Here is a 12566-nt window from a genome sequence, read left to right as displayed (position 1 = left end):
AAAAACTCAATAATTTATATCAACAAAATCGCCATTTCCACTGTAGGGTGAACTTAAATTATATACCAGCTAACCATGGCTACAGTGTTTTTCTAGCAAAAATAAGTAATTTACCTCCACACTGGGTATTAAATTACTTCAGAAAAGTTTAAGCATTAAAAAATTCAAAGCATCAATATATGAGACCAATAAAATAAAGTATAATCCAACCTCAATACTCTCCTCGTACTTGGATTGTACTGTGGCAATGAGCCTTTCCTCTGAATGGATTTTTTGTAGTACTTGACTATACGTATTTAAAATGATCTCCTTGTCTGCATCACCTTGCTCCTAAATGAAATCACACACGTGTAATTATATACAAAGAAGCATCCAAAACAGTTAAAACCTTCAATAACAATGGATACATTTTAAAATGACTTTAATAAATTTCTATATCCATTCCAAAATATTTCTTAAACACAAATCTTATTCTAGACAGAAGAGAGATTGATGTCAAAGATGTTTGTGTGGGAAATTTTACTCCCATTACACTATCATTCCTAAAGCTCTCTGGAGTACAGCGTTAAATGAAATCAGGGATACTACTATGCCAAACCTAAGAACTAAACAACAAATAAAACTTCAACATTTTACTTTTAGAAATCATCTATTTACAACTACTTCTAAAATCAAGTCTGACAAAACCATCTAAATAAAGACTATTTGACAATAGGGAAATACAGTAATGCATATATGTATTTTTTTAATGACAATCTTAGTAAAATCACAAAAGGTAAAAAGAAAGAAGTAAAATGAGGAACATAATCACTAAGACTTTAGTAAGCAGCCTGAAAAACTAGGAAAGAATCCCAGTGAGCAATACTAACATACAAAATACTCTTTCAAGGAGCTATACTAATTTTTAACTTGACACAGCAATAGAGAGCATACATAATAGAGAAAGGGAACTACTAATCAATCTTGTGATTCCACTTCCAGAGCTCTCCAAGATTTTATTTCAAGTTTCTACAAACTCTAGAGAGGCTTTTCTGATTGGGTACGATAGACTCAAGATTCAAATGATATAGAAAGCTGATACACTCAGATTAAGAGGGCTTTCCTAGAATTAAACATTAGATTTTTTTTTAATGCAAAATGTCCTATTAAAATGAAAATACCACTCTGTGGAAGAATAAAACTCTGTATTGTGTTTGGATCAGAACTTGACAATATTACTATTTCAAATAGGCCTATAAGAGGAAAGTTAAGACCAGTCTTAATACTTCCTAACTAGCAAGAAAAACCATATTGCTATAAAGAATATCAATACTCACAATAAGAGATATCTCTAGTTCTTTGCAGACACTTGACTCAGTCTTCTCTAGGATTTCATCAATATTACCAACTGTGTCTTCAGAAGTCAGTGCTTCTTCCGCAGACAGATCAAAAGCCTCATTTGAAAAATAAAAACATGAAGTTCTCATTTAATTATTTCAATTAGTACTGTGTCCCTATATCTGGAACAGAGCATTAGCCTACACATTAGACAATGTGGGGGAAATAAGGATGTACAAGAAAGATAAAGCACAACCCTCATAAAACTTATGCACCAGAAAAGAAAAGGTACACACCTAAAGAAAACACAGATTTTTTTTTTAAAAGTAATTACTGGTTAAGAGAGGTAAGAGGACAATACGGAGGAAAAGTAAGAGAAAAAAACAGGGACAAGACCAAGATGTTTTTTGGGAATAGTAAAAGAGGCAGTCTGACTAAAAGCAGTAAAGAACCTTGAGTGCCCAGGTGGCAAGTTTATACCTGTTAGGTATTAGGCAGACAATGGCAGCTCTTGAACAAGGAAAGGATATGATTACAGCTGGTACTTACTGATGACCTACAAGTATTCAGCAATCTGGAGATTACAAGTTAAACCCAGATGGTCTCCATCACATTAGGAAAACAAGAAGTAAATTACTTTTGAAAACTTATTTTAAAAAACACTCCCTGGTTTATGCTACGGACACCACTGGGCAAGAGCTCTTATTACCTTTAAGGTGCTCTGGAACCATGCTACAAGATGTTGCAGAGAAACCTCTGTTTCACTTCTAACACTGCTGAACTCCTCACTTTTATCACACTTCCACTCATAAAATTTCTTAAGTATTTCTTCAGAGTTTGTCCCTTCTTTGGCCTGTCCATATACTGCTCCTAAAGAGGCTGACAAATCCTGCAGAGACATAGTTCTGTTTATTAAAGTTTATTAAATTCATATTAGGATTCGAGCACTGTATTAGAATCTGAGAGAGAGAAAAGTAGTATGCTGAACCCATATTCATGAGATTTTATAAGTAAAACATAGAATAATTAGACAGACATGAAAGCATAAAACTACCCAGAAGATGATTTATTTGGACTATACGAGTAAAAGTATATTAATTAAGGTTACAAATAGAAAGCTTTATATTCTTAGGTTTTGGTTTTCTTTTTCCTCCCCAAAGCCCCAGTATGTAGTTGTATATTCTAGTTGTAAGTCATTCTAGTTCTATGTGGGATGCTGCCACAGCACGGCTTGATGAGTGGTGCTGGGTCCATCCCCAGGATCTGAACCAGTGAACTCCAGGCTGCCAAAGTGGAGTGTGCAGACTTAACCAATTGGCCACGGGGTCGGCCCCATTTTTGGTTTTTGTGAGGCAGACTGTCCCTGAGCTAACATCTGCAGCCATCTTCCTCAATTTTACATAAGGGATGCCTGCAAAAGCATGGCCTGACAAGCAGTACATAGATCCATGCCCAGGATCCAAACCTGTGAACCTCAGACCACCAAAGTGGAGCTCATGAACTTAACCACTATGCCACAAGGCCGGCCCCTAAGTTTTTAATTAAGTAGAAATTAATCTTCTTTCTCTGACTTTAAATAAGCATCACTACTGTTTTGCCCTGACATGGAAGTTTCCAAGACCTACTGCTAAATAAAAATAAACTACATACCAAAATACACAAATAATTCCAATTAAGGAAAAACACTTAACCTATATATGAACTTAAAAGCATTTTTAAAAGGACTGGAAAACACAATAGACGAGAGTCTGCTGGCTCTCTCCAGAAATCAAACCCTAGAAATGTCAAAGAGACAAGAGGAAAACTTAATAGATCTCAGAAATTTTTATCATAAAACTCTGAGAAACCCTTGGAAAGACAGAGGACGGCTGGTGTTTCTTACTGAAGGAATACAGTCACTGCAGTTAGGAGAAGGTCAGTACCACAGCAGAGAACAACCTTGGGAAAAGAGAACTTTCTTCATATGCCCTTCTCTCCCCCTCATATTGGGCAGGAAAGTAGCAACACGAGTAAGAGGCAATGGGTTTATACAAGTACAGTATAGGAACCTAGATGAGGCAAAGACTCATCTCCAGTACAGAAGAGCTGGATAGCCCCTAACCATTCTCTTTTCTTCCCTTTTCCCCTGAATACATGGTAGCATTTATACTCAAGGGTGGCAGCCCCTGGAAAAGAGCACTGGCTGAGGTAGAGGGACTGGGAGATCCTCTAAAGAGTAAGATCATCTAGAAGAGAAGCCAACAGGGAGTAGTTGAGCCCAGAGTGCAGGCCTAGAAGCATGGAGAAGTAACCCCACTCTACTTCCTAAACTCACCTGAAATTTTTGAAGTTATGGCCCAGGCTTTCACCCCTCCCTCAGCCCCTCTACCGCACTATCCCACACCTACACAACAGCACAGACTAAGACAGCTTATATGAAATCTTGACAAGAGGTACTGGGGAGGATGAAACGGGTGAATAATACAAGCATTCTGAAAGAAATATAACAAACCAGGCCACTATAAAAAGGAAGCAAAATCAGTGGCCCAGATAACAGTAAGAACTCAAAATAAGCATAACGAATATTCTCAACAAAAAGAAAATACTGGAAACACAAAGCAAAACCAAGTCGTTATAAAAAATAACTGAAGTTACAAAGTAGGGAAGAAATCATCTTTGAAATAAAGAACACAATGGATTGGCTAACTGGTAGAAGGGATAGAGCTAGAGAACCAACTAGTGAGCTAGACAGTTACGTCAAGGATCCCTCCAAAAAGACAAAGAAAGGGATAAAAAGATAGAAAAACAATGGTTGAACAATTAAAATATGTAGACAATAGAAGTTGTTTAAATACCCATCTAAAAGAAGTCCCAGAATGAGAAAATGGAAATGGGGTGGGAATAGGGGAACTGCATCTTAAGAAATAATTACCAAATATTTCCTAGAGTTAAAGAAAGAAAGAAAACCTCCGACTGAACAGACTCAGACTAAATCTAAACTTAAACATGTTTTAGTGCAATTTAGGAACAAAGTTAAGAGAAAATGTTAAAGCTTCCAGGGGGAAAAGAAGTCACAGAAGAACAAAAATCAGACTGATATCAACAACCATGGAAATAAGATGACAATGGATTATTATTGTCAAAGATCTGAAGGAAAAATGAGTTTGGACCTAGTATTTTATAGCCAACTAAACAACTGTTTAAAGTGTTTAAATGTAAGCAACTGTTTAAATAAGATAGGCTGAGACATTTAATACTTCACAAAGTCAACCACACAAAGACCTCTTTGAAAGGACTCATAGAGAAAATAGTTCAATACATAGAGAAAACCAAAGGATAACTAACAACTTATGAAATAATAATGAAAAAATAACTCTATAAAGTTTGTTATTTGAGTTATCACATTACAATATCCATAACAATATGTGACTAAAATCCTAGACAACAATTTTGGTTATTTGGTTAGCTGGTTTTTGGGAGGGAGATAGAGACAAAGAAGGAAGAAACCCCAAAGGCAAGTGAGAATGTTCTAAGATTAGGGGTAGAAGGCAGAAAAGGAGGGAAAGGAAACCCCATGACAAACAGAAACATAAAATAATCAAAGAAATAAGTTCTAATAAAACAGTAATTATAAATATATAAATCAATTATGTTACTCATCAAAAGACAGATTTACAGGTTGGATTCTTTTTTAAAATGATCCATTAGTGTTTTGTCTAAGACATTTAAAATAAAGGGAGGGTGAAAAATAAGATATACAAAGCAAATATTAACCAAAAAGACAGGCAGGATAGGAATTTTAAAAGAAAAAATAAAATTTTATCCCAAAACACCTTAAGGGAAAAATAAGGTTACACAGTGGTTAAAAAAACCCACAGTTTAAAATACACAACAATCATGCATACATTAACACCCAACGATACAGCACTGAAATATTCTGAACAACAATTTAAAGAACTAGAATATATAACAAAAATATCTCGAAAGTGATAAACTGATCAGACCAAAAACGAACCAAAGATACAGAAGATTAAAGTTTAAAGCTATGTGTCAGGAACTGCACACCAAGAAAACCTAGAATATACTTTCTTTTTGAACTTATAAGGAACAGTCATGAAAAATCAACCACATATTGTAAGTCACAAAAGAAGTCTCAATAAATGCTGAAGAAATCAGAATCATGAACTTATCTCTTTGACCTTCATTACTGAAGTGTAAGTTATATTTCTAAAGTACTTAAAGAATATAAATAAAAGTCAAACTATTTCTCAGCAAATAAGGAGAAGTTTAAAGACTATTCTGGTGACCTAGGGGAACAGTAGGAAGGGAGACAAACCAGATACGGCAAAAAGTCTTTTTAGATTAAACTTTAAAAAGAATTTTAAAGACAATTTTGGTTGCAGACACTTAACCTTGATTTACTAATAGTTAATGAGAAGAAATAAACCGTTAGAGGATAAAGTAGAAGTTGCATTGTAGACAGGTAAATTCTTTTTTTTTTTGAGGAAGGTTAGCCCTGAGCTAACATCTGCCGCCAATCTTCCTCTCTTTGCTGAAGAAAACTGGCCCTGAGCTAACATCAATGCCCATCTTCCTCTACTTTATATTTGGGATGCCTACCAAAGCATGGCTTGACAAGCGATGCCATGTCCGCACCCAGGATCCCAACCGGGGAACCCCGGGCCACCAAAGTGGAACGTGCACACTTAACCACTGCGCCAACGAGACGGCCCCTAGACAGGTAAATTCTTACTTCACCACTGCCACTGCATGCAAGGCTTGCTTCATCATTCTCTAAGAACTTGTACTATTTATGCAATTCCATTTAAGAAAATGTTTCAAACCAGGACTCCCAATGGTTCCTGAACCATAGACAGCACCATCAAAACTACATCTTCAGAAAAAGTCAGTGCCCAGACGTCCCTGAATATCCTTTTCTCCAGCTCTCCAGCAAGCTCATTCCCTGCAGTCCAAAACAAGGATCCCAGCCAGCTAACAGAGCTACTATTCAACTTAGTACTAGAGATACTGACTAAAGCAGTAAAAATTCAAAGGTACATCAAAGGTAGAAAGAGTAGAAGAGGGTTATTGTTTTCAAATGACAGGATCACACAGAAAGCTCAAAGAGTATCAAAAGACAAATGAGAACTAAAAGAGAGTTCAGCAGAGTTGCCAGAGAGACATCAATACATAAAAATCAATAGTTTTCCTCTATACCATCAAAAGTAACTAGGAAATGGAAAATATTCACAAAAGCAACCGAAAGCATAAATATCTTAGAGTTAAAGGAAGAAAATGCATAAGGCCTTTTAAAGAAAAATTTTAAACATCATCAATGGACATAAAAAAAAAAAAACTGAGTAAGTGGAGAGAAATACTATGTTAATAGGTGGAATGACAACACTGTCATGCTCATTATTCCAAATTAAAGTCACTGTTGAGATGGCAGGATAGGACTGAAGACATGGTTCCACAACACCATACAGTTATTGTACTCTAGCCCCTGATCAGGAATTTTAAAAGCCCCATAACTCAAGGATCAGAGTCTCCCTAACTCTGACATGTGGCCCTAATAGATTTTCTACTAGAATGCAATGGGCAACAGGGACTCACAAGCCTGCTACTGCTCCTGTCTCCATGAATTTTCCCAATGAATGCTGCTCTAGCAAGCCTGATGTGTCTGATCATGTGTCTGATCTTGTTTACAGGATAAATACATATATATACATAAACATATTAAACAGATTAATATAAAATTTTAATTCCAAATTCTTCAAAGAGAAGAAAAACTTTTACAGCCTTCAGAACTATCTGAAGTCTTAAGGTAAATGCTAATTTCACCTCTCAAATGATAAACATATTTTCATGGATATTTAATATCTTTTTAATTTCCAACCTGCAATGTTTTCAAGCGTTTATTAAGAGGTAACTCATCTACTTCCAGAATAAAAACTTCTATTGCCATGCACAGCTTCTGTTGCACTTCATTTCTTTTGGCAATCAAAATATTCCCTTCATTCTGGAGGAAATAAAAAATCAATAACCATCATTAATACATCAGGTGTTTTAACACATTGACCAATACGAAAAAGACTGATCTCTTAAATTAGTAAAATCTAATATTACATTCTCCAAACATAGTAGCATTTAGGAGAAACATCTCTCTCCTTAGATTACCAAACTGACGAAGAGCTTTCTTTCCCTTCATTAGAAATAAGATGTTTAATTTTTATTTTTTTCCCATTATTTCTGCAACAATAAAATTTGTGCTTAAGAAAATTATGCAAGTTCCTATTGTTAATTACATACTGCCTCCCTCCTACTCCCATCCCACTCTCAATTCCTTCATCTACTGATCTTTCAATATTCAGTTAAACTCCACCAGGATAACACCATCAACTCACCCAAGAGGCTATGTTTGGAAATTTAGTAGTCTCCCCCATCTGTGGTTTCGCTTTCTGCAGTTTCAGTTACCAGTGATCAACCACAGTCTGGAAGCAAATGATCCTCCTTCTTACTTATTGTCAGAAGGTCAACAGTAGCCTAACACTATGTCACAATGCTTAGATCATTCATCTCAAGTCATCTCATCACATAGGCATTTTATCATCTCAAGAAAGGTGAGTATAGTACACTAAGATATTTTGAGAGAGAGACTACATTCACGTAACTTTTATTATAGTATATTGTTATAAGTGTTCTATCTTACTATTAGTTATTGCTGTTAAGTCTCTTACTATGCCTAATTTATAAATTAAATTTTATCATACGTACACATGTATAGGAAAAAACACAGTATATATATAGGGTTCAGTACCATCCGTGATTTCAGGCATCCACTGGAGATCTTGGAACGTAACCCCCATGGATAACGGGGAACTACTGTAGGTATGTGAGAGATATCCAAAAATCTTACGCATTATCTCTATTATAGTACTTACCAAACTATATTGAAACTATCTATTTATATATCTGTCCTATACCCAAGAAAAATAGCATCATCTCTTAAACAAATTTGTATCTCCGCTACCTATAATAGTGTTTGGCACATACACTTAGAAGCTTCAATTTTAGAATATTCTTTTTTTGAGTAAACTCAACCAGCCCATTTTATAACTATAAAGGCAAAAGAAAAGAATCTCTTTCACCAAAAATATACATAGCAACCAACTAAGGAACTGTGTAAAATACATAAACGAAAATAACCATAACAAGACCTGAATTAAGTACAATAAGGGAAGTAAAATGGCCACTTTACTTGAGTGACAGTTATGACTCTGAATTTATCCAATAACCTACTCTTCAGTCTGTCAAATGAACGTTAGGGCAACGAAGCCTAAATATAAGTTCTGACACATCAGCAGTAGTAGAAACAAACATTTGCTTTAAAAAAAATCACACTTGTTCTACTAGAATACCAAGTCCTAAAGCTACATTAAGTCCTCTCCCTCTCTGTCCTGAATCACTTTCCTATGCTCAAACCACAAAAACAAAACAAAAATCAAAAAGCAGTTCTTTTTCATCTTATTACGTGAAAAATATATTATGATGTATTTTAATGCTGGCAGTGCAGTTTAAGTGGAAATAGAATACACTTTGCAGTCAGACCTGGGTTCAAATTCCATATTAACATTTTGACCTATGTACTCTTGAGCATTTTCCTTAAACTCTGTGGGCCTGTTTCCTCATTTATAAAATGGAAGCAAAAATGCCCATTTTCAAAATTAGTGTAAAAAAGTTTAAGTACCTATAACATTGCCTGTGTTTCAAAGAGATTCAAAAATTATTACTCCTGTCACTTTCTTTCTTCTATAATCAGAAGTGATCAGTTAGAGTCTAATATGTAAAATAACCCAAATCTAAACCCTCCCCAAATTAAACATTCCTGGCATTTCCAAAGGCCAAGCTATCCTGTTCATTTTTCTCATTCAGAGCCAGTTTAGCCGTCAACTGACCAACCTAGGTATGAATAGGCAATAAGACTTTCAGACAATCCCCAGAGGCAGAAACCACCAATACATAAGATGAAATAACTCCGAACACAAATATAGAGCTCACAGGTACTATGGAAAGCTATGAGTGTTGTGAAATCTATATATGAAAACAAGGACTTCTGTTAAGTTCAATATAATAAACTAAAGAAAACTGCAAGAGGAAATAAATATGCTTGTACCTATGCTAATAAATAATTCATATGAAATATTCCATTCTTCATACACCTCCCCTACTCACACATAACTACCTCTCAACAATGAGTGGCTTAGATAGATAGCATTTAATAGTAAAACAGAGTTCAATACTGCAGCATAAAACACACCACTCAGACTAGAAGACAAGATCCACACGAACAGGTGTGCGAGTCACCCTGGCTTACAAGAGTCCCCACTAAGTATCTGTAGTTTATAGTTCCTCCCAGTCCAGATACAATTTACCAATTAATGTTTTATTTACCTAAACAATGTTGCCTAATAACATGGCTGAAATGTCATTTTGACAAATTCTCATATAAAATGGGAAAAGATTTATCCACAATCAGTATTTACCTATCCTACCTTTCTTACAACACAATAAAAGAAACCAAATTATCAATATGAAGATACTGTAAAAGTTAAAGATTTCATGCAAAGTATTCTTACAATATCTGGAGTCCCTCTGCTTTCTTGAAAGATAGTATCTCCTTTTGTTCAATAGATAAAAACCATAACAGATAAAAATCCTTGACCCACCACATTTTGACAAGTTTGAATCTTCTCCTGAGCCAGCTTGTATTCTGCCCAAATTATCTCTAATTCATTCAAAGAAGCTGGAGTAGTAAAGCACTCTTCATCCAACATCTGTATAGCATCTGAAAGGTCATTTCCAAAACGAACATTGATGTTGACACGTCTATTTTAAAAAAATAGCAAAAAGGAAAAGACCAAGAAATACGTAAGTTGGTGTGCGAATAAGTTACACTTAAATAGTAATGGTCTAAAGTTACTATTTACAACATGTGCTACGAAGAGGTTCTTTTTAAAACTTTACATAAAATCATAAACAACTGATACAAACTTTAATTAAAAAACGTATCTGAGAAAAAATTAAGTATTTTTTTTAAAACTTTATATAAAAGGACAACATAAAAGTCTGCAGAAGGGCCAGCCTGGTGGCACAAAGATTAACTGCACACATTTCGCTTTGGCAGCCCGGGGTTCACTGGTTCAGATCCCGGCTGCAGACATGGCACCACTTGGCAAGTCATGCTGTGGTAGGTGTCCCACATGTAAAGTAGAGGAAGATGGGCATGAATATTAGCTCAAGGCCAGTCTTCCTCAGCAAAAAGAGGAGGACTGGCAGCAGGTATTAGCCCAGGGCTAATCTTCATAAAAAAAAAAAGACACAAAAAAAGTCTGCAGAATTTAAAATGATGTCAAACGGAACTTCACTTCTGGTCAACAATTAGATTTGCAAATACTCCTTTTAAAATTTTAGACTTAGCCAATCTTGTTTACCAAGATTATAGGCACACAGGGGCCAACACTGTGGTGCAGCAGTTAAGTTTACAGGTTCTACTTTGGCAGCCTAGGGTTCACCGGTTCGGATCATGGGTGTGGACCTATGTAACGCTTATCAAGCCATGCTGTGGCAGGTGTCCCATATATAAAGTAGAGAAAGGTGGGCACAGATGTTATCTCAGGGCCAGTCTTCCTCAGCAAAAAAGAGGACTGGCGGCAGATGTTAGCTCAGGGCTAATCTTCCTCAAAAAAACAAAATAAAAAAATAAAAAATAGAGGACTGGCCCCATGGCCAAGTGGTTAAATTCATGTGCCTCTGCTTCAGCGGACCAGGGTTTCACCAGTTTGGATCCTGGGCACGGACACAGCACCGCTCATCAAGCCATGCTGAGGCAGCATCCCACATGCCACAACTAGAAGGACTCACAACTAAAAATACACAACTTTGTACTGGGCGGCTTTGGGGAGAAAAAAATAAAATAAAATCTTTAAAAAAATAAAAATAAAAAAGACTATAGGTACATAGTCCTTGCACCCTAACAAGTAGACTAGCATTTGTGGAGTTTAAAAAATAAATCCAAAAATTATAAATGCAAAGAGAGAAGCAGGCCAACTAGCAAAATCAACAAGGTCCATCCATATTCATTTTTCCAGCTTGCAACTAGACTGCCACCATTCTAAAAGCACATTATTGCCTCAAATGTGGATTAAAATATGTTGGATTGTTTGGTCCAAAGTCTGTCTCACAACTTTGTCAGTGTAGGCACTTGATTTTCAGTAGTGCATCAAAAGCTGATTAGACTCAAGGATGCTGCCAAGTCGGTGGTGTAGGGGGACTCAGAACTCACCTCCTCCCATGGACACAACAAATTTACAATTACTCTTGGAAGAATGGGCCCTCGGAGAGAACTGAAAACTTGATAAAAAGAACCCCCACAACAAGGGACAGTGCTGACTGAGGTGGAAGAGACAGAAATTCCTCCAGAACCTCTACAGAGAGAAAAAAGCCACCTTCCATGCACAGAGCTTCACAGCCAACCAGGGGTAATCTTAAGGTACAAAGCCTTCCCTGGAGGAGAGGGGGGATCTGAGCGAGGGAGCGTTACCACACTAAGCGGCTTTTAGACTCAGAACAACTGAGACAAGTGTCACAATGTCTGGCTTTTCTGGCTATTAACTACAACAGGGAATACCCCCAGAGAAGCTACCAGACATAAGGAGAAAAAAACCTGCTCTTAAAGGGCCCACACACAAATTCACACATTTTGGAAAGCAACCTAAAATCACAAGAAAGATGCACAGTCCTTTGGTGAAGAGAGACTCACCCTGATAGGTTCTGGGTGCATCTGTGTGAGAGGTGAGACCTTCCCAGGCTGGGAGCACCTCCCCAGGGACCGAAACATTGGCAGCAGCCATTATGTGACCTAGTACAGGCGTGCTGACACAGACGCTGGCAGACGCCATTGAAGTTCTTTCCCTGGACTGTTAGTGTAGGAGTCTGCCTCACCTACTAGAGCACAGATTTAATCCAGCTCAGTCAGGGCAGGAAGCCCACCCTAGGGATTGGCCCCACCCAACAGCAAGCCCTCAAGCCACTTGTGGGCCCGCATAGGGGGAGTGCCTAGGAACTCTGCAGGGTGGCAAGTGGGTCTGCCTCTGCAGGGCGGGGCATGTGCAAGGGACGGGGCTGCATGGATGCAGTGTGTGGAGCAGGGCAACTAGGTCCACTTCAGTGGGTCTGGGCATGTACACAGAACAGGACTGTGTTGACAGGGT

General features: G+C 37.0%; 1 protein-coding gene across 1 annotated transcript in view; it reads right to left on the bottom strand.

Annotated features, from left to right (window-relative positions):
- Positions 1–12566, bottom strand: part of STK31 (serine/threonine kinase 31) — a 117905-nt gene that overhangs the window by 63914 nt on the left and 41425 nt on the right. The window contains exons 10-14 of the mRNA XM_046670652.1: positions 10023–10182; positions 7193–7315; positions 2027–2206; positions 1317–1433; positions 211–330 (exon numbers count right to left, since the gene is read on the bottom strand). Of these exons, the coding sequence (XP_046526608.1) occupies positions 211–330; positions 1317–1433; positions 2027–2206; positions 7193–7315; positions 10023–10182 (700 nt within the window). The remainder of the gene's footprint in view (positions 1–210; positions 331–1316; positions 1434–2026; positions 2207–7192; positions 7316–10022; positions 10183–12566) is intronic.

This window comes from Equus quagga, chromosome 8, assembly GCF_021613505.1.
Source record: "Equus quagga isolate Etosha38 chromosome 8, UCLA_HA_Equagga_1.0, whole genome shotgun sequence".
NCBI lineage: Eukaryota > Metazoa > Chordata > Mammalia > Perissodactyla > Equidae > Equus > Equus quagga.
The sequence above is the reverse complement of the archived record's forward strand: the minus strand, read 5'-3'. Positions and strand labels throughout refer to the sequence as shown.